General features: G+C 47.7%; 1 protein-coding gene across 2 annotated transcripts in view; it reads left to right on the top strand.

Annotated features, from left to right (window-relative positions):
• The first annotated feature begins 4,686 nt into the window (after positions 1 to 4,686).
• The window catches only part of MYBL2 (MYB proto-oncogene like 2), a 36,535-nt gene continuing 15,343 nt past the window's right edge, over positions 4,687 to 25,878 (top strand). Inside the window, exons 1-7 of one of the 2 annotated variants that reach the window (XM_043602330.1) lie at positions 4,687 to 4,971; positions 8,327 to 8,420; positions 12,651 to 12,722; positions 13,571 to 13,663; positions 13,866 to 14,086; positions 16,918 to 17,080; positions 24,450 to 24,737. In XM_043602330.1, the coding sequence (XP_043458265.1) occupies positions 4,952 to 4,971; positions 8,327 to 8,420; positions 12,651 to 12,722; positions 13,571 to 13,663; positions 13,866 to 14,086; positions 16,918 to 17,080; positions 24,450 to 24,737 (951 nt within the window). In that variant the 5' untranslated portion in view covers positions 4,687 to 4,951. The remainder of the gene's footprint in view (positions 4,972 to 8,326; positions 8,421 to 12,650; positions 12,723 to 13,570; positions 13,664 to 13,865; positions 14,087 to 16,917; positions 17,081 to 24,449; positions 24,738 to 25,878) is intronic. The other variant, XM_043602331.1, reaches the window with a different exon arrangement.

Genomic DNA, 25,878 nt, shown 5'->3' with positions numbered 1-25,878 from the left:
CTCGGGCCTTCGTGTGGCCCCGTTTGCCAGAGGGGCGATTCGAAACAGTCACGTCACTCCCTCCGGAGCACAGCGGGCGGCGACAGACTGCCACGTGGACTTCAAAACCCGATTTTCCTTTCATCTTCCCAGGTGTGGGTGATGATGCGGCCCTGGGCCATGGGTGGCCGAGGGGCATGGCCAGGCTGTGGAAGTGGTTTCCCCGCCGCCAGAGGAGGCTTTGGTGTCCCTCGACGGTTCCATCCCTGACTTTGTGCCGGAACTCCCTAACCTGTGAATCCTTCCCTGCTTGGTTGCTGGACAAGTGGACACATTGCAAAAGAAAGAACTCAGTTTGCGAAAGCTGATGCCCAGAAAGCCCAGGGTAGAGGTCGGGGCTGTGGGCTGAACATTGCGTATAAAGCAGCCCAGGGCCCTGGCAGCTGTATCGGAGTCTCCTCTTCCTTACAAGAACGCCAGAAGTTTGGGTTAAATGGTTTCTAAAAGACCAAATTCTCATTCTGTGCAGTTGTGAAAATGACACAGCAGGGGCCGGCATGATCTGGACAAACCCAGCAGAGTTGTTTCCCTTGTTCTGTGGTCAGTGACCCCACACTTCTCCCAGTGATTGAATAGGCACCCCTAGAGTGCCTTCTGTCCCTTTGTAATCCCTTCTCTGCAACCATGGTCACTTTGATTGGTTCTGTTATGCAATTTCTTTTTTTCAACATTTATTTATTTTTTGGGGGGGGGGGGGGAGAGAGAGACAGAGCATGAACGGGGGAGGGGCAGAGAGAGAGGGAGACACAGAATCGGAAACAGGCTCCAGGCTCCGAGCCATCAGCCCAGAGCCTGACGTGGGGCTTGAACTCACGGACTGCGAGATGGTGACCTGGCTGAAGTCCGACGCTTAACCGACTGCGCCACCCAGGCGCCCCTGGCTGGGTGGTTTTAATTCGCATTTCCCATATATTTTGAAGGTAGAGTTTGAGGGTAGAGCCAATAGGATTTGCAAATGAATCAGATAAGTAATGTGAGAAAAGAGTCAAAAATGACTTCAACTCTGGCCAATCCCTGAGTACTTTTTAATATTTCTTCTCCCTGGCATGCACTGGCTGCTCCCTCTGCCTGAAGTGCTATTCCCCACATTAGCTACCTTGTAAATTCCTAAACCACCAAGGTCTGAAGAGCCTTCAGTGACCCTTTTGGGTGGCACCCACAGCCCCTGAAGTTTATCTTCACCCTTACAGTTCTACTTTTCTGTTTACTCATTGTCTATCCTATTAGCTGATGAGTTTCTGGAGAGTATGGATGGTTAGATTATCTCACAATGACTAGCCCCTGCCTGCAGCCCAGTCTCAATCATTTCAGTGTATTTTCACAAACAGTATCCATTATATTTACATTTCAAATTATGGGTGCTTTATGTCAAGCTACGAGCCCTCTAGCAGTATGATTATGGCAACTTTTCTAACTTGAATATTTTGCCTTTTTTTTTTTTCCTGGAACTCACAGATAGGTGCTTTACAAATAGTTACTCATAAAATCTCAATCTTTTGAGAAGTGAGTGGGAAAATTTTTCTGTAGAGGTCAGATTCCTTGCAGCAGGTAATTGAATTGCTTTCCCTGCATTGGGGAATCCACCCTGTTGTAGTAACTGTGCCATTTCCAGTCCTGGTGCTGGCCTCTCAGGTCTGTCTTCACCCTTCACCACTTACCTGCTACCATGACTGTCCTCTACACTGAGACCCTTGAGTGTGGGGCAAAAGTATCTGAAAAACTTGCCTTTGTTTCAAAATCTCTTGATGTCCCATATCTTACTAAATACAATTCAGACTCTAGCGTGGCACGTCCTCTCAGTTTTGGTCTATGCCTTACTAACCCTCTAGCCCAAATATTAGTGTTATATTTCATTCATTCAATTAAAAAAAGTGTAAAATCCCTTCTGTGAGTACCTACTAGGAGCCAAACATTATGGTAGAGATCTGAAGCTAAAAATGTGAATGTGGAACTGTCCAGGCTCTTGAGAGAACAATGAAATTGTGGGCGCAGGAAGTATGATAGGAGAATGATGTTAAGGAAGGTGTTCTGTAGGTGGAGAGGAAGCCAGGCAGAAGGGCCATGTGATCCTACTTATCATTTACCTGTCTTCAATCTGTTTGTTTTGTGTCCAGCCTGGTGCTGGGCCCCGAGCATTTAATAAGTAGATTTCATTCTGTGTTCCCAAGACCGAGGCAGGCCCTGAGTTTGGAGCCTGGGGTGGGGAATATTGTGGAATAACCAAATGACTGCAGCTTCCCTGTCCAAGATGGGCATGTCCAGGAAAGTTTTCCCAGACAGCAGTGTGTAATCAATCCTGGCCCCAGGGACCACTCCCAGGTGTGGCTGTACTCAGTATACTTGGAGTCCTGTCTCCAGAGGGTATCTGTTGATATGATGGTAACTGGAGAAAACACAGTCATGAAGATTACCAGATTCCATCCCACACCAGAGTGATCTCCCTGCTCCCTGACTCACTGCACTGACCCTAGGCTTCTTAGGCTCTAGTGTATTGGTCAGGTCAGCCCCAGTTCCAGGTTCCGCGTGGGCTCTCCAGCTGCTCCCTGTCTCTTGCCTTGGACAAATTCCTTGCCTGAGCTGCCAGGTTCTGTCTTTCTCCTGAAATACAACTAGTAATCCGTGTGAGAATGTGTGCAAAGCAGCTTCCTGGACTTCAAAGAACAAGCATGAGGGCAGCTGAAGAGTCATCATCATCATCACCATCATCATCATCACCATCACAATAACAAAAACTGAAAGTAAAGTAATATTTACTAAGGGCCAAGGATTATTCTCAGTGGTTTATACATATTAATTTGTTTAGTCCTACAACCTTCCTACAAAGTAGGTAGCGGTGTGGTGATTAAAAGCATAGACTCTAGGGACGCCTGGGTGGCTCAGTGGGTTAAGTGTTTGACTCTTTGTTTTGGCTCAGGTCACAATCTTGCAATTCTGTGGGACTGAGCTCCGGGTTGGGCTCTGCACTGGCAGTGAGGCATCTGCTTGGGATTCTCTGTCTCCCTCTCTCTCTCTCAAAATAAACAAATAAACATTGAAAAAAAAAAAAGAGCATAGACTCTAGACTAGATAACCCAAGTTTGAATCCCTGCTTTGCCATTTACCAATAGTATGGGGGTGAGGGGGACAGCCGTGTTTCAGTTTCCCCATCTGCCAAAAGAGGATCATTCTAATACTATCTCATAGCATTGTTATGAGGATTAAATGAATTAAAATTTATAAAGCATACAGAACAGTGGGTGGCACATTGTAAAAGCTAAGTTTTTGATAAATCTAATTATTACATATGAGAAAACAGGCATAAAGGAGTTAAGTAATTTGCCTAAGATCACACAACTAGTAAATGATGGGGCTGGGAATCAAACCCCAGGAAGTCTGGCTTCAGAGCCTGCACTCTTAAATATCATTCGCTAGCAATGAAGAGGGGATGTCCGCATGAATTACTTTATGAAGGAAGTGGGTGGGGGAAGACCTGAATTAATTGATGTGGAAGCTTCTGGTACTTAAGATGTCAGTGTTCCTTCTGCTGTGGTAAATGAAGTTTGCAGCAGCTGGCTAATTTGGCCTCAGGTGCCCAGTAAGGTGGCCTTTTCCTCAGATTTCAGGAAGAGGAATCTGAGACATAGCAGGAGCTAAGAGCTGGGGTTCGGCCAGATTTCCCCAGTCTCCCGTCGCATAGTTCATTTACCTTGCTCTCAGCATTCCTCCCAGGGAGCCCGGTGTGACGTGCCTCTTGGGAGGTACTTGGCATAAATGGCAACTTAAAATGGAAAATCCTTGCTAGGCCTCTAGTAGTTTAAGCACTTGAACAATTCTGGGCCCTGGGGATACTGCGGTGAATTGAGAGGCCACTTGGACCTCAGCGTGCCCATAGTTCGGAGGGAAAAATGCACTAGTCGACGAGCAGATGGTGGGCAGGGAACCCAAAGCATAGATTGGAATTCGGTGCGAGTCGCGGGAAGTGTTCCCGGCCAGACAATGGCCCTACGCAAAGGCAAAAGCCAGGAGGCTAGCTAGTTTCCTTTGGCTAGGGGCAGGGTGGTGATTTGGCAGGATCCTATAAGCCTGATTAGGGAATATTTTACCCTGAGGGAGGGGAGAGAGGTTTTCTGTTCCGGAGAGGAAAGATCGATTTTGCATTTTAGGAAGCTCACTCAGACTGCCGGGAGTTGGATCGAGCGAGAGCCATCGAATTCGAGGCTGGAGAGGAAGCAGGGAAGACAGTTCGAAGGCACAGACCCTGCCTAGGTAGGGGTGAGGGGACGGAGGAGCGCCTTGGGAGTAGCGCTTAGGGTTTTGCACAGGCTGTTTCCCTAGCCTGACTCTCCCATCCTTATGCCTCAGTACCTTTCCTCAGTCTCCTGGATGGGCAACTCCTGGGCCGCCCGGGACCCACCACATTTGGCCTGGGTCCGGCCTCAGTCAAATGGCGGCCGGTTCAGGACCGCAAATCCCAAGACCCGCGGCACTCAAACCCGGCCTTCCCGGCCCCACCCCGACGCTCGCGGGACACTCCCCGACCCGCGCTCCGGGCCTTGGGGCTTCAGAGCTCTGGGAGGGTGCGGCGCTCCCCGTCCGCAGGCCCCGCCCCTGCACCCGCCCCTCCGGTTCCGCCCCCGCCCCTCCGGTTCCACCCCCGCGCAGCCCTCAGACTCCGCCCCGCGCACGCCGCCCGCCCGCGCGCCAGGCCCGGGCGGCGCCGACGCGCTTGGCGGGAGATAGAAAAGTGCTTCTGTGCGCGCCGGCGGCGGCCGAAGTGCCTGCGAGCGGCGGCGGGACCTGCGTACAGGCTGACGGCTCCCAGCACGGCCCGGGGGCCCGGAGCGGCCCGAACAGCCGCGCCTGACCCCGGCCCGGCTCCCGCTCCGGGCTCAGCCGGCGGGCGGGCGAGCGCGGCGCGGCCCGGGCCGGGGGGATGTCTCGGCGGACGCGCGGGTGAGCGGAGCAGGGCGGCAGAGGGCTCCCCCCACCTTCCCTTCCACCCCGACTCTTGCCCCCACCCCCCACCCTCGCCGTGGCCCCTCCGGGCGGGGCGGGGCTCCCCGGGAATTGCCGCGTACCGGGTAGCCCGAGGCAGGGGGGCCCGCGGGAAGCCGGGGGGCTCTTGGGGGCCCCTCGCTCTGCTCCCCGGGCGTGCTGGGCCTCGGAGCCGGGGCGGGCGGGGCTCCTGGGACCCGGGCCAAGCCCTGCATGATGTCATTTTGTCTCCCGCCTAATTGCGGGGTGGGGGTGGGACGGCGGTGTCAGCTGCTAGGGCCTTTATCGGGGAGGGAGGCGACCCCTGGGGTGGGAATGTGTTTCTCCCTCCAAGTCGCAGCGAGGGGGAAGCCCAAGCCTGGAGGACTTTTGGTTCAAGCCTATTTGGATTCGTTTCTGGCGGAGGGCGTTTCTTAACATTAGGGGAAGTACAGAGCACCCCCAACTCTCTCCGGCCTGAGAAGGGGGCCGGGGGGAGGGGACTCTTGTGTGTCCCCCACTCCCGCCCGCCCCAACCTGGGTGTCGAGCTGGAGCTCGGTTTAGTTTCAGAGATCTCTGTTCCTTTTCCACATGAGGAGTTTGGAGCAGCTGGGGTAGAAGGTGAGGGGAAGAGAGACCGATGCGTATCAAGACCGCTCTGGGGCCAAGCAGGAACTGCGGTCTCCATTTTACTTATTCCCCCAGAGAATAAGTGGCAGCGTGGGGCCTGGAACCTCGTGTGTGGTACACCTGTGTGCCTGGGGCCTGACTTCTGGGCTTTTCATCAGTCTGGGAAGTCCGAGGACAAAGGGGGCCTGCCTGCCCTATTCCCTCCCTGGAATGGCGCAGCCCCCTTGACCTTAACCCCCTCTTCCCATGGTGTTTGCCCCCTCCCGAGGTGTAGACTAGAGAAACACTCACTGCTGGCCTTCCCCAGAGTTCCTCTCAGCGAGGAAGCCTCTGATCCCTGGGCAGTGGTGAGGGTGCCGGCACGGGTTCTGTCTCTCAGGCCACCATTTCCCAGGGCAGCTCCAGTTCCCAGGAGTTTTCTGGTCAGGCACTTGTGGGACCCTGTCCTGATAGGTGGTGCTGGAACTGTTACTCCAGGGAATGACCAAAGCCCCAGAAAACCCCCAGGTCCTCTGCCACTGCTCCCTTAGGGCTCAGTGGAGGACTCCTGTCCCATGTGAGGGGTGATTTCTGCGTCCTGGCACCCCACAGCCCCTCAGTTCGATTCTTGGCGGATTGATGTAACTCTCCTCTGCACCAGTGCCCCCACTTCCTGCTCAGCTTCTGACTCACCTGGCCTGGAGCAGAGCCCAGAACATCGAAGGGTATAGAAAGGGTGTGTTGGACCTACAGGTGGTTGCCACCACCGGCTTGGTGTCTGCTTTTTCAGCTGGCATTGCAGGGTGAGGGCTTGAAGATGCAGGTGTGCAGTCTGGCTCCGTGGACTTGGCAAGTGGCATAATCCCTATCAGCCTTGATTTCCACATCTGTTAAATGGAGATACTGGGAATGCTAGTGAAGTAGTCGGTTAGCTTCATGTTGATGATAGAAGCAAATTTTGTATACTATGTCACAGAATTCTCCCAGCTGAGTTGCTTGTCCCCATTAAAGTATTGGAGCACCAAGGAGTGTCCACACGTTTCATCCTTGAGCTGCTATTAGAAGCTGGGTGCTGGAGAACCAAAGATGGTTTCTGTTAGAAGTCTGGATGCAGTTGATTTTAAAGGCAGCTTTATTCTGTTAGTATCTTGTGGAGTTTTTGCCTCCTACTTTGTGTTGGAGGAAGACACCATAAATGGGGTCAGGGAAGACCGGACAAGGCTCAATTCTAGCTCCTTCTGTGACTGATGTATTCCTGGGTTTAGACATTGTCCATTCCTTCTTTTTCTACTTTGAAAAGATTTACTTTAACATTTCTTGTCAACGAGTAGACTTCATGTTTAGTTATTAATTCGAGGACCTGGTCATTCCCTTAGCAAACATTTCTTAAGGTCTTTGGTGGCAACCCCCAAAGGGAGTCTCATTCTGAGACAGGAGGATTTCCTAGAAGGGGAAGGAAGATGGACATGCAAGGAAGTCCTTGTCCTTTTGGAACAAGGCTTGTGCTGTCTTTGTTGTTTGGAAATGGCTTTTCCCACCTACAGACACCTGACTTAGGAATGTGCCTAACAGATGACCTGAGGCAGTCCTACTGACCAGAGTTGGGAGCTTACTAACCTTACCCTGCCTTCACCCCCAGCACCAGCATTCCTGGAGGTGGATAGTGTGATTTCCACTTTTGTAATCATTAAACCAGATAAATATGAAGACTTTGGAGGAACTTGAAAAACTACCTCTTAGAACATAAGAACATCCAGAAGTCCAGGTTGCTTGTACTTTGATTTTCTTTTCCATAAACCATGCCTGTGTGTAGGCAAGGATTGGAAAATGGACATAGTCACTGAGGATATGTATTTAAAATGTTATTCTCAGATAACCAATATTTCTTGAAATCCTGGTACTTGGTGATTGCATATATCATCGGATTTAATCCTTAAAATAATCCATAAAATTTTAAAAAGTTCTGTCCAAAAGAAAATATTAAAAAAATTTTTTTAATGTTTAATGTTTAAAATGTTTTTGAATGTTTATTTAGTTTTGAGAGAGAGGAGACAGAGCATGAGCGGGGGAGGGGCAGAGAGAGAGGGAGGCACAGAATCCGAAGCAGGCTCCAGGCTCTGAGCTGTCAGCACAGAGCCCCATGCGGGGCTTGAACTCACGAACCATGAGTTCATGACCCAAGCCAAAGCCGGACACTCAACCAACTGAGCCACCCAGGCACCCCAAATGTTTATTTTTGAGAGAGGGAGACATGGAGTGCGAGCAGGGGAGGGACAGAGAGAGAGGGAGACACAGAATCTGAAGCAGGTTCCAGGCTCTGAGCTGTAAGCACAGTGCCCTACGTGGGGCTCGAACTCACAAACTGTGAGATCATGACTTGAGCTGAAGTCGGACACTTAACCGACTGAGCCACCCAGGTGCCCCTGTGCAAAAGAAAATATTAAATCGGTGTCTGGTTTCAAATATTATAATATTCTTGGTGAAATCTTTTTTTCTTGAAGCTTTTTAAATCATTAGGGTGTTTGTGAAAATAGAAAAATAAAGAAGAAAATAAAAATTGCCCATAATCCTAATTCATTAAAGAATTAAAAAAAGAGGAGGTGGACATATCAAAAGTAGAGCCTAAAAGGCTGCCTCCCCCAAGCCTTTACCTAGAGATCACTGTCCATCCATCACACAGCAGTGTGACACATGGCCTTGACCCTTAGCTTGCTCTCCCTGCAGCGAGGAGCTGGATGAGCTGCACTACCAGGATACAGATTCAGACGTGCCAGAGCAGAGGGACAGCAAGTGCAAGGTCAAATGGACCCACGAGGAGGTGAGTGACACTGAGGGACATTTTAAGGAGGGAGGCTGATGGCAGCTGAGGGGCTGGTCAGAGAACTGAGCCTGGGGTATGTCTGCCTGATGCCCCGTTGGGTATGATGAAGAGCCAGCGGGAGAGGTGGAGGGGTCCTCTGGTTCTCCACAATGCCTCTTCTCAGCACTCCACATGGAGGACTCTCAGGAGAATGTGTCTCAGACCTCAGGGCCAGCAGTTGCTGTTCTTTCTCTTGGAAGCCAGCCTGTTCTGCATCATGGGCGTTAATTGTGCTTCTTGTCCTTTAGCTGCTAAATCTGCAACCTCCTCTTTATTATTTTTGAAAATTGTCTTCAGACATCCAGCTCTGAATTGATTCTCTTTTTCGTTAATCAACTTCCCAGAAGTATAATTTATATATAATCGAATGCACCTTTTAATGGTGAATAGTTCAGCAGTTCTGACAAGTATGTATAAGTAAGTAAGTACTTACTTACATAAGTAAGCACCACCTCCATTATCCCAGAAAGTCCCCTTTGAGGTCCATCTTCCCTGGCTCCAGGCAATGGCTAATGTGATGTCTCTTAGTTTGAGTTGTTTTGCCTATTCTTGAATGTCCTACAAGTGAAATCATAAGGCTGTATTCTTTTCTATCTGGCTTCTTTTGCTTAACAAAATAGTTGCTTGATTCAGCAATTTTTTCGTTTTTGTTACTGAATAGCATTCCACTGTATGGGTCTACCACAATATGTTTCACTTGTTGATGGGCATTTGGGCTGGTTCCAGTTTTTGGCTATTGTGGATAGAGCTCCTGGGAGGATTCTTGCCTAAATCTTTTTTGAGGATTGTATTTTCATTTCTTTAGGGGAGATAACTTAAGTATGGTCCTGGGGTAGATATAGGTTTAGTTTCATAGAAACTGCCAGACCTTTTCTAAGGTCTAGTCTCCTGTTCCATCCTAGACTCCTGCTGGCCTTATCTTTTTATTCTGCCTCCTTTTTCCTAGGTATGTTTAATTTAGGGCTCCCCACTCCCCCCAGCTTTGTGTATGAGTTGTAAAACCTTTTAACATCATGTTTCTTCAGAGGAGCGCTAAGCCAGCCTTTTCTGTTCATCCCACTGTGGGTCAGGAGCTATATTCAGCTCTTGTAGGCCTAGAAGAACAAATAAATTGGGGCCCCCAGCCCAGAACCGCTCTCTGCTGGAGGTGGAGAGAGAAGACTGCATGGGCCTGTGGATGTGCTTTGGTGATCCCTGGTGCTGGCAGGATCAGTGTGTGCTCACCGTTGTATCTCTCCTTCCCGTGCTAAGGCTCCTAGTATGTAGGAGGGGTAATTGTTGAAATACCTTTAGGAGAGGTTAATGTTGCCTGAAGAGCTCAGGGAAAGTTTCATGGATAAGGATTTGGAAATCAAGTCAGGGAAGAGTACAAAGCGATGGGTATGTAAGAATAGGAAATGGGCTATAGGTGGAGAAAGGGAGGAAGAGGGGCCCTGGTTTGGCTAAAGGGAAGAGTCCTTGAATGGAATGGATTGAATGGATGAAAGATAAGGACGAAAAGATTGACTGAGGCCAAATCCTGAAAGGCCTTGAATGTCAGGCTCAGTGTGTAGGATTGTTGAGCTAGCAAGGTGGAGCCATTGAAGGTTTTTAAAGCAGAGGAGTGACCTGAACATAGCTGGGCTTAAGGGGAACTAATCTGTGTGTAGGATGGATAAGAGATTAGGGGGCAATCTGGGGCCTGGAGACTGGTGCCCATCTGTGGAGACAGTAGGACAGTAGGATGGAAGTGATGGCGGCAGGAGGTCCCTGGATCCGGGAGGAGATGGAGGTGAAACAGCAAAGTGTCCTTGCCAGTTGTCGGGACAGCAGTGCTAGAGATGGATATGAGGACATGGGAAGAAGGGGAGTGTTGGCCTGACCAGGCTGGGTGGCAGAGGAGGGCAGGGTGTTTGGGGCTGGCTCAGCTACAGGATTTTTGGGGACTTTGCCCAGGTGGTGCTGGATTGCACTTGAGGGTCTGGATTTCTGTAGTGGCTTTTTTTTTTCTGTCCAGGAGTATGTGTGTGTTAAACATGGAACATTAACTTTATCATCATAGCCATTTTTAAGTATACAGGTCAGTAGTGTTAAATATATTCCCATTGTGCAACAGATCTTTAGAACTTCTTTATCTTGCAAAATTGAATTTCTTCTTTTTTTTTTTAAATTTTTTAATGTTTTTATTTATTTTTGAAGGAGAGAGAGATAGAGCATGAGCGGGGGAGGAGCAGAGAGAGAGGGAGACGCAGAATCAGAAGCAGGCTCCAGGCTCTAAGCTGTCAGCACAGAGCCCGATGCGGGGCTCGAACCCACAAACTGAGATCATGACCTGAGCCGAAGCCAGACGCTCAACCGACTGAGCCACCCAGGCGCCCCGCAAAATTGAATTTCTATACCCATTGAACACAAATTCCTTTCACCCTTTCCCCAACTCTTGGCAACCATTTTTCTACTTTTTGTTTCTATGATTTTGACTTATTTTATTTACTTAAAATATTTATTTATTTAAGTGATCTCTATACCCAGTGTGGGGCTTGAACTTAACGACCCTGATATCAAGAATTGCATGGTCCTCCAACTGATCCAGCTAGGCACCCCAATTTTGATTACTTTAAATATATATTTTTTAGTGTTTATTTATTTTTGAGAGAGAGAGAGAGAGGGAGGGATCAGGGGAGGGGTAGAGAGAGAGAGAGGGAGACACCGAATCTGAAGCAGGCTTCAGGCTCTGAGCTGTCAGCACAGAGCCTGACACGGGGCTTGAACCTACAAGCTGTGAGATCTTGCCCTGAGCCGAAGTTGGACGCTTAAGCGACTGAGCCACCCAGGTGCCCCAAGAATTGATTACTTTAGATACTTCACATGAATGGAATCATATAGTATTTGTCCTTTTCTGACTGGCTTATTTCACCTGTGTCCTCCTCGTTCATCTCTGTTGTAGCTTCTAACAGAATTTCCTTATGTTTTAAGGATGAGTAACATTCCACTGTATGGATATACACCATATTTTCCTTTTTTTGTTTAAAAATTTTTTTTAACATTTATTCATTTTTGAGAATGAGAGAGACAGAGCATGAGTGGGGGAGGGGCAGAGAGAGAGGGAGACATAGAATCCAAAGCAGGCTCCAGGCTCTGAGCGTCAGCACAGGGCTGGACACAGGGCTCGAACTCATGGACTGTGAGATCATGACCTGAGCTGAAGTTGTACACTCAGCCAACTGAGCCATCCAGGCGCCCCTACACCATATTTTCTTTATACATATGTGTATAAAATACAAAAAATAATTTGAGGAATACTTTCCATACTGAACTGCAACCATTTAAGGTACAATTCAGTGAATTTCAACAGATGTATTACTGTGAAACTGCCTGCACCATCACATTATAGAACATTTCCATTAACTTCTAAACATTCCTTGCTCCCCTCTGATCTCAGACAACCACTGACTACCTTTAGATTAGTTGACATTTTCCAAAATGTCATATGCATAGAATCATGCAGTGTGTACTCTCTTATATCTGGCTTTTCTCATGCATCATCATGATCCTGAGATTTCATGTTGGGAGAGTCAGTAGTGTATTTTCAGGAGACTATTTTAACATCTACTGTCTGCCTTCTAACTACCTGTGGTTCTGCCCAAGATTCCCCATCTCTAGTGCCGCATTGCTGTCATCTCTGGCCTGGGCGCCTCTAATGGCCTCCCTTCCTCCATTCTGCCCTCTTACAACCCCTTTCCCTGAAGCTGCCGAGGTAAACTTCATAATAAGCACATCAGACTGCTCAAATACATCGGTGGCTTTGTGTGACACAGAGGCTCAAATCGATCTCGTGTGGATCCGGCCCCTGTTGTGCCCCCCAGAATCATTTTGCATGCCCCTCTCACTTGCTTCCTGCATCCTATCTGCATTAGACTTCCTTTGAGCCTGTCTCTTGGTCTCCCTCAAAAGGCAGTCACCCTGTACCTGTCCATTGGCCCCGAGCCAGCCACAGGGTGGCTTTACTTTTGTTTGTGAGAGCCTTTGATTAGCTCCCTCTGGACTGTAATTCCCACAAGGTCAGGCAGCTTTGTTGCTGCCTGTTGCTGTGTCTGTATACCTGGCACAGTGTTGGCACTCCCTACGTGACTGGCCTTTAGGCTGCCTCCATCATGAACGGCTGCTTTCTGCACGTGTACAAGCTGAGCCTTCTCTTTCTGGCGTTGGCAGGATGAGCAGCTGAGGACCCTGGTAAGGCAGTTCGGACAACAAGACTGGAAGTTCCTGGCCAGCCACTTTCCTGTGAGTGCAGCCCCTCGGTGGCCCCCTCCGTCAGAGATAAGGGTTCTGGGTGACCAGACAGTGTGCCTGGGACAGACTTTCTGTCAAGGAGAAGAGGGTATTTCTTACCAAGCTACCCCTGCTCCCCCTATAAAATAAAACAAGCTTTCTAGACCCTTTCTTCCCAAGCCAGAATTTGAGAGCCCCTGTCATAAGCATCTCCACACAGCAGCCTTTGCAGGCCCGATGGTCTTTAGGCTCTCTGTGGTCTGCAGTATGTGACCAGTGGCACATTTGCATTTCTTCATTCAAGAAGTACAAAGTCTCAACAGTGAGACTGAAACTGAAGGGAAGTGATACTTTCGTCAGGCTTCCTGGCGAGCATCTCCCCCCGCAAACAGCTAGAACCTCCTGGGGATGCGGGTCCCCCATATCCCCACCCCTAAGACTGCAGGTGTCATAGGCAGGGGATGTGGCAGGAGCTACTGTGTGGCTTATTTCCTGAGTTACTTGGCAGCTCACAGACCAAGTCAGCAGACCCTTTCTACCCCAGTCCTCGCCTTCCCTACTTCCATGAGGTCTAAAACCTTTAGGGGACTAATGCTTTCTCAGAAGCAAAACCCCTGGCATATACCACCAGCTTCTATTGGAATTTATGGCTCATGATGGCAGGCTCCTTGTGTTGGGGGATGGGAGGTAACTTTGTACAGGGAAACCCTGTGTGTGGCATGGGGGAGTGCAGTGAATGGTGGGTGAAGGGAACAAGACAGAACCTGTCTGAGGTAGGCATGGCCCCTTAAACCCAGTGCTCAGCCAGGGTCCAAGGCTGCTGTCCTAGGAACCCTCACAGGTTCCTGTTCTCTTCCCAGAACCGCACTGACCAGCAATGCCAGTACCGGTGGCTGAGGGTCTTGAATCCAGACCTGGTCAAGGGGCCATGGACCAAAGAGGAGGACCAAAAGGTAACTATCGGGACAGTGCCTTGCACACAGTGGGCCTTCACCAGAGGATCAAGGGATGATGAGTCTGTCCTGGGGGTCGGCTGGGGTGTCTGACTGGCCCCTCTCAGGGCCGTGGTAAGGTGAGGCTCACATGGAGGGAAGGTGCTGTGGTGGGCGTGAGGGAGGGCCATGTCTCCCTGACTTCACAGGAGACTTTTCCAAGGTCATCGAGCTGGTCAAGAAGTATGGCACAAAGCAGTGGACGCTGATCGCCAAGCACCTAAAGGGCCGGCTGGGGAAGCAGTGCCGTGAGCGCTGGCACAACCACCTCAACCCTGAGGTGAAGAAGTCCTGCTGGACTGAGGAGGAGGACCGCATCATCTGTGAGGCCCACAAGGTGCTGGGCAACCGCTGGGCTGAGATCGCCAAGATGCTGCCGGGGAGGTGAGCCGCTGGGGGCCGGGGGCCAGAGCAGGCAGGGATGTTCCTGGGAAGGGAAGGCGTCCTCTGGCCTTTTGGGGGGATGTACCAAGAGCCAGTCTGATTATTCTGTGGTTGTTCACTTTTCCCAGAAATGAATTAATTCTTCAGATTCTTGCCGGGGGGTGCCCGGGCCTGGCTGTAGACAGTTCTGGAATAGGGCAGGGAGAAGGAGCCTGGGGACCTTCCATTCTGTGTACACATTTCTCATTTGGTCCCTGTTGGAGCTCTGTGCACCATCCCTGCCCTCTGCCAGGGTTTTGAGGTCTTTTTTCTAGAGAATAAACCTCTCTCTTCCTGCCTGTGTGGTCAGGACCAGGACCTAGATGTCAGAATCACTGCTCAGTTTTCTATTCCTCGCTGGACCTGATCCCTTCAAGAGGCTCTTGGGTTTCTGGGGAAGCATTGGGAAGACTTGGCTCCATTCTTGCCAGAATCTTCCTCCAGGGTCAACTCCCAGTCTCCTAAGTTGCTTATTGATCCCCTAACTGCTTTCCGTCTTCTGGAAACAGAAAAATCTCTTATTTGCAGCTGTGTTCTATCCTGGTCTCTGTGTCCTTGTGCATTTCCCCCATATTCAGTTCTTAATCCTTTGTCTGTTATGGCATTGTGGTCCTGGGAAGGAGAGAAGATAAAATGCCAGATGGTGTATTTCCCCTGAAGTCTGGAATGGTCTAGTTTCAAAATTCAAACCCAGTGTGTTACTCTTCTGATGCTTCTAACACTTGGGTTGAAGACCGGGTCTCTTTCCCAGTGTGGCCTGCTTGTCCTGGCTCATGCCACCAGCCTGGCCTTGATGCACTGTCACCCTGCCTTACCTGTTGGGCTGTAGCCGCTCTGCCCTCCTTTCAGCCCTGCAGCCATGGCAAGCTCCTTCTGAGGAGCTCCTTGTGGTCCTATGTCGTCCTGGAACACACTCAGCGTGTGCCCCTTGTATAGCCAACACAGTCTTCTTCAGTCCCTGGTGGGGGATGTTATTTTCTCAGAGAAGGTTTCTCTCTTTCCAGACTGTGTTCGTTTCCCCAGCGACCTCCCCTTAGCGCCCACACCCCTGTGTGGTCAGTGCTCTGTCCTGACAGCCTCAGTGGGATTGTTTGGAGATACAGACCCTCCTCTTTTTTTTAAAAAAAAGTGTTGGTTTTTTTTGATGTTTATTTATTTTTGACAGAGAGAGACAGAAAATGAGTGTGGGAGGGGCAGAGAAAGAGGGAGACACGGAATCTGAAGCAGGTTCCAGGCTCTGAGCTGTCAGCACAGAGTCCAACGTGGGGCTCGAACTCATGGACCGTGAGATCATGACCTGAGCCAAAGTCGGACGCTCAACTGACTGAGCCACCCAGGCCCCCCAGGCCCCCCTCTTTGACTGGTTGTTCAGTCCGGCTGTTCGTGTCTGTGCACAATTCAGGGGAAGAGCTAACTGTTAACAGTTAGAAGAGCCCTCTGCTTGGACCTCTGAGGAAGGAAGTGCCTACTATGTGCCTGCATTTCTGTAATTCTGGTTATGATGTGCTGTACTGCTGAGCTGCCTCGTGCTGCTTAGCACTGCACTGCTGGGGGCTTCCGTGGTGCTGCTCTAGTCCGTGCTTCTGTACTGCGGCTGCACTGCGGGGGGCTTCCGTGGTGCTGTATCACCCAGTACCTCTGCATGGCGCCACCGCCGTGTGCGCTTCTGTAGTGCTGTTGTATTCTGTGCTTCTGTACTGATCTACTGCCATGCACTGCTGCATCTGTACTGCTGTGGGCTTCTCTCCTGCGATACTATTTTATACTTATCTACTGCTGTACTGCCCTGTGCTCTACTACTCTGCTGCCACGTGCTGCTTCCTGCTTTTCTGCTGGATGCTACCATAGTCCTGTGCTACTCCATACTTCTAAACTACCGCATGCTTTATTACACTTTGTCTGCTGTACTGTTCTAGATTTCTGTGCCACATGCACTTTTCTACTGCTCTGCTATTCTTTCTATACCAATCTGCCCTTTTGTCACTGTATTTCCCATACTTCCATACTGCCCTTTTTTTTTTTCATGTTTGTATATTTCTGAGAGAGGGACAGAGTGTAAGTGGGGGAGGAACAGAGAGAGAGGGAGACACAGACTCTGAAGCAGGCTCTAGGCTCTGAGCTGTCAGCACAGAGCCCGATGTAGGGCTAGAACCTATGAACTGTGAGATCATGACCTGAGCCAAAGTTGGACACTTAACCGACTGAGCCACCTGGGTGGCTCTGTATACTCCTGTATTACTCTGTGCTTCTGTAGCATTGTGCTGCTCTGTGCTTTCTACTATTATGTATGTGTGTCCTCGTGTAGTCTTCACTAAGTGGTGGAGTGTGAAGTAGTCTCCTGATTCTCCAGAGAAAGTAGCTGAAATTCCGATGACCTGTGTTAGACCCTCTGTGTCATTTAGCTCTGCCCTCTGTGGCCATTTTGTAGTCTGGGAGGTGAACCAGGGCTTGTATTCAAGGTCACTGTGAGCCTCAAAGCGGAGGTCAGCAACCAGGGGTTTGTTTCTAGTTTCTACAGGTGCAAGGTGCACAGAGAAGGGAATGAGAGCTTCAGAAATATTTCAGTGGTGTGATTTTCCCATAGGCCCAATAAAACCTTTGCTTATTTTGTTGAGGTTAGTGGAAATCTGTAAATTGTTGAGGGCTAGAAACACGTGTAATTTTATCTTAGAGCTAAGAGACCTCAGAGTCATCAGGCTGAACGCTTGTTTACCGAAGTGGGAACTCAGGTTAGTGACATGCCTGGTGGCACATGGCTGCAGAGTTCAAAGGCCCCCTGTTGGCCCCTGCAGGACAGACAATGCTGTGAAGAATCACTGGAACTCCACCATCAAAAGGAAGGTGGACACGGGTGGCTTCCTGAGTGAGTCCAAAGACTGCAAGCCCCCTGTGTACTTGCTGCTGGAGCTTGAGGACAAGGACGGCTGCCAGAGTGCCCGCCCCGTGGAAGACCAGGTGAGACAGCGGCCTGAGGCCACTCAGCCGCAGGGCTTGGCTCTGGGTTTGTCAGGTGGCATATTCCTCCAAGACCATCTCATTTAACGCCTCTTCTTTCCTTTCCATCTTACTTAGCCACAGCTGTCCATTAGCTCCTACCACGGGATCTCATGTGGGCTACGCCTCTCATCAAGGCCTTCCCTTGTCCCATAATTCTGTGCATACCTGACACCTATTTGTACGCAGGTGAATTACGACAGAACAAGCTGACATATGAAATGGAGGATTGGGTTGAAGAGATCCTAAACCTCCTACTGTCCTCCCCAGCAGCTTCCTTCCTACCTGTGCCCTTTCCACATTTTTCATACTAAAAGCATGTTTGCAATTTAAAAAATCAGATTTAGGGGCACCTGGGTGGCGCAGTCGGTTAAGCGTCCGACTTCAGCCAGGTCACGATCTCGCGGTCCGTGAGTTCGAGCCCCGCGTCGGGCTCTGGGCTGATGGCTCGGAGCCTGGAGCCTGTTTCCGATTCTGTGTCTCCCTCTCTCTCTGCCCCTCCCCCGTTCATGCTCTGTATCTCTCTGTCCCAAAAATAAATAAACGAAAAAAAATAAAAATAAAAAATCAGATTTATTGAGGTATAATTCGCATACAGTAAAATCTGTGTTTAGTGTACAGTTCTTTTTTTATTTTATTTTTTATTTTTAAGTTTATTTATTTATTTATTTATTTATTTATTTATTTTTTAACTTTTTTTTTTTTTTTTTCAACGTTTATTTATTTTTGGGACAGAGAGAGACAGAGCATGAATGGGGGAGGGGCAGAGAGAGAGGGAGACACAGAATCGGAAACAGGCTCCAGGCTCTGAGCCATCAGCCCAGAGCCTGACGCGGGGCTCGAACTCACGGACCGCGAGATCGTGACCTGGCTGAAGTCGGATGCTTAACCGACTGCGCCACCCAGGCGCCCCAAGTTTATTTATTTATTAGAGCATGAAAGTGAGGAAGGAGCAGAGAGACTCCCAAGCAGACCTCACACCACCCGTGTGGAGACTGATGTGGGGCTCGAACCCACAAACCATGAGATCATGACTTGAGCCCAAGTCAGACGCTTAACCAACTGAGCCAACCAGGCAACCCCGTGCAGTTCTTTTTTTTAAGTTTTACTTTCTCTTTTCTAATATTTTTTTCTTTTTTTTTTAATTTTATTTTTTATTTTTTAAAATTTACATGCAAATGAGTTACCATATAGTGCAACAATGATTTCAGGAGTAGATTCCTTAGTGCCCCTGACCCATTTAGCCCCCACCCCCTGCCACAACCCCTCCAGCAACCCTCATTTTGTTTTCCATATTTATGAGTCTCTTCTGTTTTGTCCCCCTCCCTGTTTTTATATTATTTTTGTTTCCCTTCCCTTATGTTCCTCTGTTTTGTCTCTTAAAGTCCTCATATGAGTGAAGTCATATGATTTTTGTCTTTCTTTAATTTCACTTAGCATAATACCCTCCGGTTCTATCCATGTAGTTGCGAATGGCAATATTTCATTCATTTTGATTGCCAAGTAGTACTCCATTGTGTGTGTGTGTGTGTGTGTGTGTGTGTGTGTGTGTGTGTGTGTGTATATACACACACACACACACACACACACTACATCATCTTTATCCACTCATCCATTGATGGACATTTGGGCTCTTTCCATACTTTGGCTATTGTTGATAGTGCTGCTATAAACATGGGGGTGCATGTGTCCCTTCGAAACAGCACACCTGTATCCTGTGGATAAATGCCTACTAGTGCAATTGCTGGGTCGTAAGGTAGTTCTATTTTTAGTTTTTCGAGGAACCTCCATACTGTTTTCCAGAGTGGCTACACCAGCTTACATTCCCATCTTTCCTAATTTTTTTAAGTTTATTTATTTTTGAGGGAGAGTGATTGGAGGAGGGACAGAGAGCAAGGGAGACAAAAAATCCCAAGCAGGCTCTATGCTGTCAGCGCACAAATATATTACATATGCAATTGTAGAAATGTAACCAGTGTGCAGATGTTTACATCCTAAACTGCATTCTGGAGCAAACTTTATTGATGTTTTTAAGCTATGTCTCTAATGATTTATTCTTTTTTTCCCTTTTATGTATTTGTTTTCTCCCCTTTTAAAAATGTGTATTTATTTATTTTTGAGAGAGAGAGACAGAATCCCAAGCAGGCCCTGCACTGTCCATGCAGAGCCCCATTTGGGGCTCGAACTCACAAACCATGAGATCATGACCTGAACCAAAATCAAAAGTCAGATGCTTAACTGACTGAGCCACCCAGGTGTCCCTCTAATGATTTATTTATTTTATTATTTTTAAAAAATGTTTATATTTTTGAGAGAGAAAGTGCGTGTCCGTGAGGTTGGGGAAGGGTCAGAGAAGGAGGGAGACAAAAAATCTGAAGCAGGCTCCAGGCTCTGAGCTGTCAGCACAGAGCCTGTTGGCGGGGCTTGAACTCAAAAACCATGAGATCATGACCTGAGCCGAAGTTGGACACTTAACCAGCTGAGCTACCCAAGTGCCCCTCTAATGATTTATTCTTGAAAAATAAAGATTTGGGGCACCTGACTGACTCAGCCTGAAGAGCATGTGACTCTTGATCTCAAGGCTGTGAGTTCAAGCCCCACGTTGTATATAGAGATTATACACATTTAGAGATTACATACACAAAAAAAATAAACTTAAAAAATTTTGAAACAAATGTGTCAAAGAATGGAGATTCGACAATGCTGAGTATGTGGTAGGTAACGCTCTGTACTCTGTTCTAGTTTCTTCTGTGATGGTGAACGAGTGAATAATCCTTTTTTTTTAGAGAGGAGAGCATGAGTGGTGGAGGGCCAGAGGGAGAGGGAGAGAGAATTTTAAGCAGGTGCCATGCTCAGTGTAAGGCCTGACTCAGGTCCTAACATGAGCTTGATCTCACAACTGTGAGATTGTGACCTGAATCGAAATCAAGAGTCGTACACTTAACCCACTGAGCCACCCAGGTGCCCCGTGAATAATCAATCTTTCTTTCTTTCTTTCTTTCTTTCTTTCTTTCTTTCTTTCTTTCCTTCCTTCCTTCCTTCCTTCCTTCCTTCCTTCCTTCCTTCCGTCTTTCTGTCTTTTTTACCGCTCCCCCTTCCCTTTTCCTTCCCATTAGGTAGAACTGTGTACCGCTCCAGTTCTACAATGCCCTACTGGAGCATTACATAATGTTTTTGCTTCTGTCTCTTGATTTTTCAACTTGAGAGAGAGAATATCGCTTAATTTCCTGGTACAAATGCTCATATGGAGTAACAGTAGAGAAAGATACAGAATGAAAAGTAAATCAACTTCTTCCAGGCTCGACTCCTCACACACCCCTAACCGGAGGAGGTTACTCACACTTTCTGGTGTATCTAAGTAATATTCACAAACTAAGTAATATGTTTTCAAGCCTTTTACTTCTTATTGGAGAGGCATATGTTCCCACAAAGAGAAAACAGGCATCAGCACACACCAGGCTGCCTTTCAGGGTAGGGGAAGTGGACAGACCTTCCTCAGTCTCTGAAAATCCTACTTGGTTGAAAGTCTGTTTATTGGCTAGGTTTTTGCCCCTGGCACTTTGTGTCTTGTGTCTGGAGCACTGGTCATGCTGGGCCAGAATGAGCCCAGATCATGACCTGAGTACCGGAGGTCATCTCCATCATTTTCATGGTTCTGTTGTGCTGTTTATTTAATTATGGTTATATCTAATTTTTAAAATTAGAAACAAAACTTTAATGACCATCCTTGTAGCTAAAATTACTGCTCATGTGCTCAATTATTTTAGAAATTCCTAGAGATGGGTTGAGACACATTCTTGAAAAACTTCTAATATATTTTGCTAGATTATCTGCCAGAAAAGGTTTGCCTATTAATGTGTGTATGGGACTATGTCCTGTTCTCCCCACTCACTAGTCAGTGCTTGCAGTTATAATTCTCGTTCTTGTCCTTTGAAAGCAATGCATGATCATTGTAAAGAGTTACTAACTTTATAGAATTCAGTATTATGGAAGGTGAGCCTGCTAATCTCAGCTGCCATAAGGAACCAATATATTGTTTAATGTGTTTGCCAACATTTTTTACTAAGGGCAATAAGGTTAAAATGAGATTATGTTCTATCTTACTGCCTTACAGGTTTCTTCTTAAATCTTTCCACATCATTGTGTATATACAGATCTCTATACCATTCTTGACTCTGTCACCTCTTATAACCTATTGAAGAACATGTGTCACCATTTGTTAATATGATGCAACGAACATCACTGTTCAAGTTCTTTGTACATTTACCTATTTATATGGGTTAATTTTACAGATGTGGCATGACTGGGTCAAGTGGTATGGACATTTGAGATTTTCATAGGCATCACCAAATTGCCATTCAGGTGGTGGCACCATTTTTCCTGTCAGCAGCACATGGCATTGCCTGTTTTCCCACACTGTGTCACCACTGGCTGTGATTCTATAAGACTATCTTTGCCAGCTTTATGAGCAACAGTGGAGTATTTGGTTTTGATTTTACTACTGGTGAAGTTGACCGTTTTTCTTTAATGATTTGCTTTTCCCTTCTTTTTTGTCTTTTTAATCATTCACAAACTTTTATTTCTATATCAAGAATATTACGGGGCGCCTGGGTGGCTCAGTCGGTTAAGCATCCGACTCAGGTCATAATCTCATAGTTTGTGTGTTCGAGCCCCTCATCGGGCTCTGTGCTTACAGCTCAGAGCCTGGAGCCTGCTTTGGGTTCTGTGTCTCCCCCTCTCTCTGCCCCTCATGCTCATGCTCTGTCTTTCTTTGTCTCTCAATAGTAAATAAACGTTAAAAAAAAAAAAAAAGAATATTACCCTTTCATCATGTAGTAGCTCCGTTTTTCCGGTTTGGGAAACTTGGAGCTTCCTCATCCCTTCACTTTATAAAAGGGTAGTTTATAGACAGTAAAATTCACCCTTTTAGTGACAGTTCTGTGAGTTTTGACAAATGTAACCAACACTACAGTGAAGGTGGAGGGCATTTCATCACCCCCTAAAATTCCCAAGTCCCCAGCCCTTGGCAACTACTTACCTGTTTTCTGTCTTGATGTAGTTTTATCTTAGTAAGGATGTCATACAAATGGAATCGTACAGTCTGTACTCCTCTGTGACTACATTTGTCAGTGATTTGTTCCTTTTTATTGCTGAGTGATAATCTGTCATATGCAGGTACCATCTACTCTTTATTTACCAGCTGAGGGACATTGTTTCTGCTAGGGTTTATAAATAAGGCTGTTATGAACATCTGTATACAGGATTTTGTGTGAACATAAATTTTTATTTCTCTTGGGTAAATATCTAGGATTGGGATTGCTGGGTCATATGTTAAGTGTTTTCTGCATTCTATGTGTAATTGCCAAGCCATTTTCAATGTGGCTATTTTCTGAAGTGGGATGCCCACATTCGAACCTTTAAATGGTGTTTATGGCCTTCCTCCTCTTTCTCCAATTGTAGCAGGTATAAGTTTTTAATCAAATCTGCTTTTTTTTTTTTAAGTTTATTTTGAGAAAGAGCACACCGTGCTTGTGAGTGGGGAGGGGCAGAGAAGGAGGGGGAGAGAATTTCAAGCAGGTTCTGTGCTGTCAGCGTGGAGCCCAACGTGGGGCTCAGTGTTCCAAAATGTGAGATCATGACCTGAGCAGAATCAAGAGTCAGATGCTTAACCAACTGAGCCACCCAGACGCCCCAATCAAATTATCTCCTTTTCTTCCTTTGCTTGTATCCCAAACCATTTCCATCCTGTTCACTTGACACCAATAGTGATAATAACCACTGTTTAGGTTGGGTGCTTTTCACATCATTGCTGATCTTTGTAATGTCCCTGCATGGTAAACCTTAGTGTCTTCATTTTACAGGCAAGAAAACTGAATCGCAGACAGGTCACACAGCTTGCCCACGGTCAGCTAGCAAAAATGTCCAAGCTCTGGTTGAATCCAGAGCCCATGTCCTCTCCCTGACGCCATTGTGCCCCTCCCATTGACACAGGATCCCACTCCTTGCCCTCTAGAAGGCCTTGTTAATCACATGTGCTGTTTTCAAGGCTACACTGTGATCTGTTAGGTTAACGTGTCAGCCTTAGTTCCAAGGTTCTTCCAGGAAAGCTATTGCCACAAATGATTTTCCTCTATTTCTTTTCTTTTTTTGGTCACAAAATTAGTATATACCCATTTTCCAAACATTTATTTCAAAGTAATATTAAGCATACAGAAAAGTTACAAGAATAGTACAAAGAACTCCCATAATACTCTTTACTAGATTCATTAGTTGTAGTTTTATTTTTTTAAGAATTTTTTTTTTTAAAGTAATCTCTAGACCCAACGTGGGGCTCAAACTTACAACTGTGAGGTCAAGAGTCACATGCTCCACTGATTGATCCAGCCAGGCACCCCTAGATTCAATTAGTTTTTAGCATTTGCCAGACTTGCTTTATCTTTCTGTATACACATACTGCTTTGTTATCTGAGCCATGTTATCTGAGCCATTTGAGAATCCATTACATGCATTTGCCTCTCTATCCCCTAATATACTGAATCTTACATGCATTTGCCCCTTTATCCCTTAATATACTGAATCTTAGAATAAGGGCATTTGCTTACATACTCACAGTAGGCTTCTATTTAGTTGGGGGATTTTAACACTGAGTCAGGATATTAACTGATCTACAGTCTATATTCCATTTTCCTGTCCATAATCCAGTCCAAGATGAGACTTTAATTAGTTGTCGTAAATGTTTTGTCTACTTTTTTTTTTTTAATTTTTTTTTTTTAACATTTATTTATTTTTGAGACAGAGAGAGACAGAGCATGAACGGGGGAGGGGCAGAGAGAGAGGGAGACACAGAATCGGAAGCAGGCTCCAGGCTCTGAGCCATCAGCCCAGAGCCTGACGCGGGGCTCGAACTCACGGACTGCAAGATCGTGACCTGAGCTGAAGTCAGACGCTTAACCGACTGAGCCACCCAGGCGCCCCTGTTTTGTCTACTTTTATCTGGAATAGTTCATCAGCCTTTCTTAACCTTTCGTGATGTTGATACCTTTGAAGTGTATGATGTAATTTTGTAGGCTATGTCTCAATTTAGATTCCTCTGAGTTTCCTTGTTAGATTCAGATTGTATGTTTTTTTAAAAATGTTGTTAAAAACTTTTTTTTCATAAGTAACCTCTACACCCAATGAGGGGCTCAAACTTGACCCCAAGATCAAGAGTCCCGCACTCTACCGACTGAGCCAGCCAGGTGCCCCGAGTTGTGCGATTTTAGGTGGAATGCTACATGGTGTATATCTCATAACCAGAAGTCCACGAACAGTGTGCCCTTGTGTCCAACAGGGAAGTCTTGTGACCAACTGGCCCCCAGCGCTTCCTGCCATGAAGGAAGAGGAAAGCAGTGAGGAGGAGGCCACGGCAGCCACCACTTCTAAGGAGCAGGGAGCTGTGCCTGCGGACCTGGATGGAGTGCGAACACCAGAGCCCTTGGAGGACTTCCCCAAGCGTGAAGACCAGGAGGGCTCCTTGCCAGAAACCAGCCTGCCCTACAAGTGGGTGGTGGAGGCCGCAAACCTCCTCATCCCTGCTGTGGGGTCCAGCTTCTCGGAAGCCCTGGACTTGATCGAGTCGGTAATGTTGGTCACAGCACTTCACAGTGGGCCTAGAGCACCCGCCAGCTGGGAGTGCTTCTCTCGTGGGCAGGCATCCTTTTTTCTGTTCACTCCATCATCCTGCCAACATTTCCTGAGTTGATGCTGAGTGCCCGGCTGGGAGCCAGAGCTTGGGGACACAGATAGTTGCTGTGCAGTCCCTGCCTTCAGGGAGCTCCTGACTCATGCTGTATATGGTGCAGGTGGGGTGGGAGGGCTCCCCGGTGGAGGTGGCACTGCACTGAGACCTCCAGGATGAAAAGGGGTGGGCGTTTGAGGTCCGTAACCCAGCATAGGAGAGCACAGTGCTTGAGGCACCATGTATGGGGCTGGGGCTGGAGTGCCAAGGGGTTTCTGGTAACTCAGGCCACACTGGCTGTGGATTGTACCTCTTGGGAGGGAGTTCCTTGGCGGGGGCTGAACCTCTTGATGTGACATCCTAGCTCCTAGCTGTGTCAGCCAGGCCTGCTGTGTAGAGCGGGTTTCAGGAGGTGATGGGTGAGAGGCCTGGCAACCAGGAGCAGCGTTCAGTGAGAGGCACCCCCCATTCAGCTTCCCACTTGGGCTTTCCCATCCTTGCTAAGAATAATGATGCTCTTTATGGAATATGTACTAAATGCCAGGCTCTGACTTTAATGTATAATCCACACAGCATCCTGTAAGGTATGTCCTTTCTCTGTGTTTTGTAGATGAGGCTGAGGCTCAGAGAGGTCAGGTAGTATCTGTACAGTCACACAGCGAGTAAGCATGGTGGTCTTCACCGTGTTTGACCACCTCTTGTCTCCAGTGGCTGGGACTGGACCTACTGCAGGGTCCAGCTGTGGTGTCCCCTCTACTCCAAGAAATTTCAGAGTGGTATGAGAAGCAGGTCTGATGTGTTAATCAATATGTTCAATAAATAGCTCTGAGGCTGCCATATGTAGTCCCTGATTCAGGCCCTAAGGGGAGAATTAGAAGATGAGAGTTAGACCCACTCCATGCCTGGCACTGTTGGCATTTCACAGTGTTCCCTGCCTTCATCCTCAGACTGTTCTGCATCCTCTTCCACTTGAGAGGGGAGCTCAGTTTTACTGAGCACCCACAGTATGCCAGGCCAAATGCTTCATTAGTAACTGGTAGCT

The sequence above is a fragment of the Prionailurus bengalensis genome, chromosome A3, assembly GCF_016509475.1.
Source record: "Prionailurus bengalensis isolate Pbe53 chromosome A3, Fcat_Pben_1.1_paternal_pri, whole genome shotgun sequence".
NCBI lineage: Eukaryota > Metazoa > Chordata > Mammalia > Carnivora > Felidae > Prionailurus > Prionailurus bengalensis.
The sequence above is the reverse complement of the archived record's forward strand: the minus strand, read 5'-3'. Positions and strand labels throughout refer to the sequence as shown.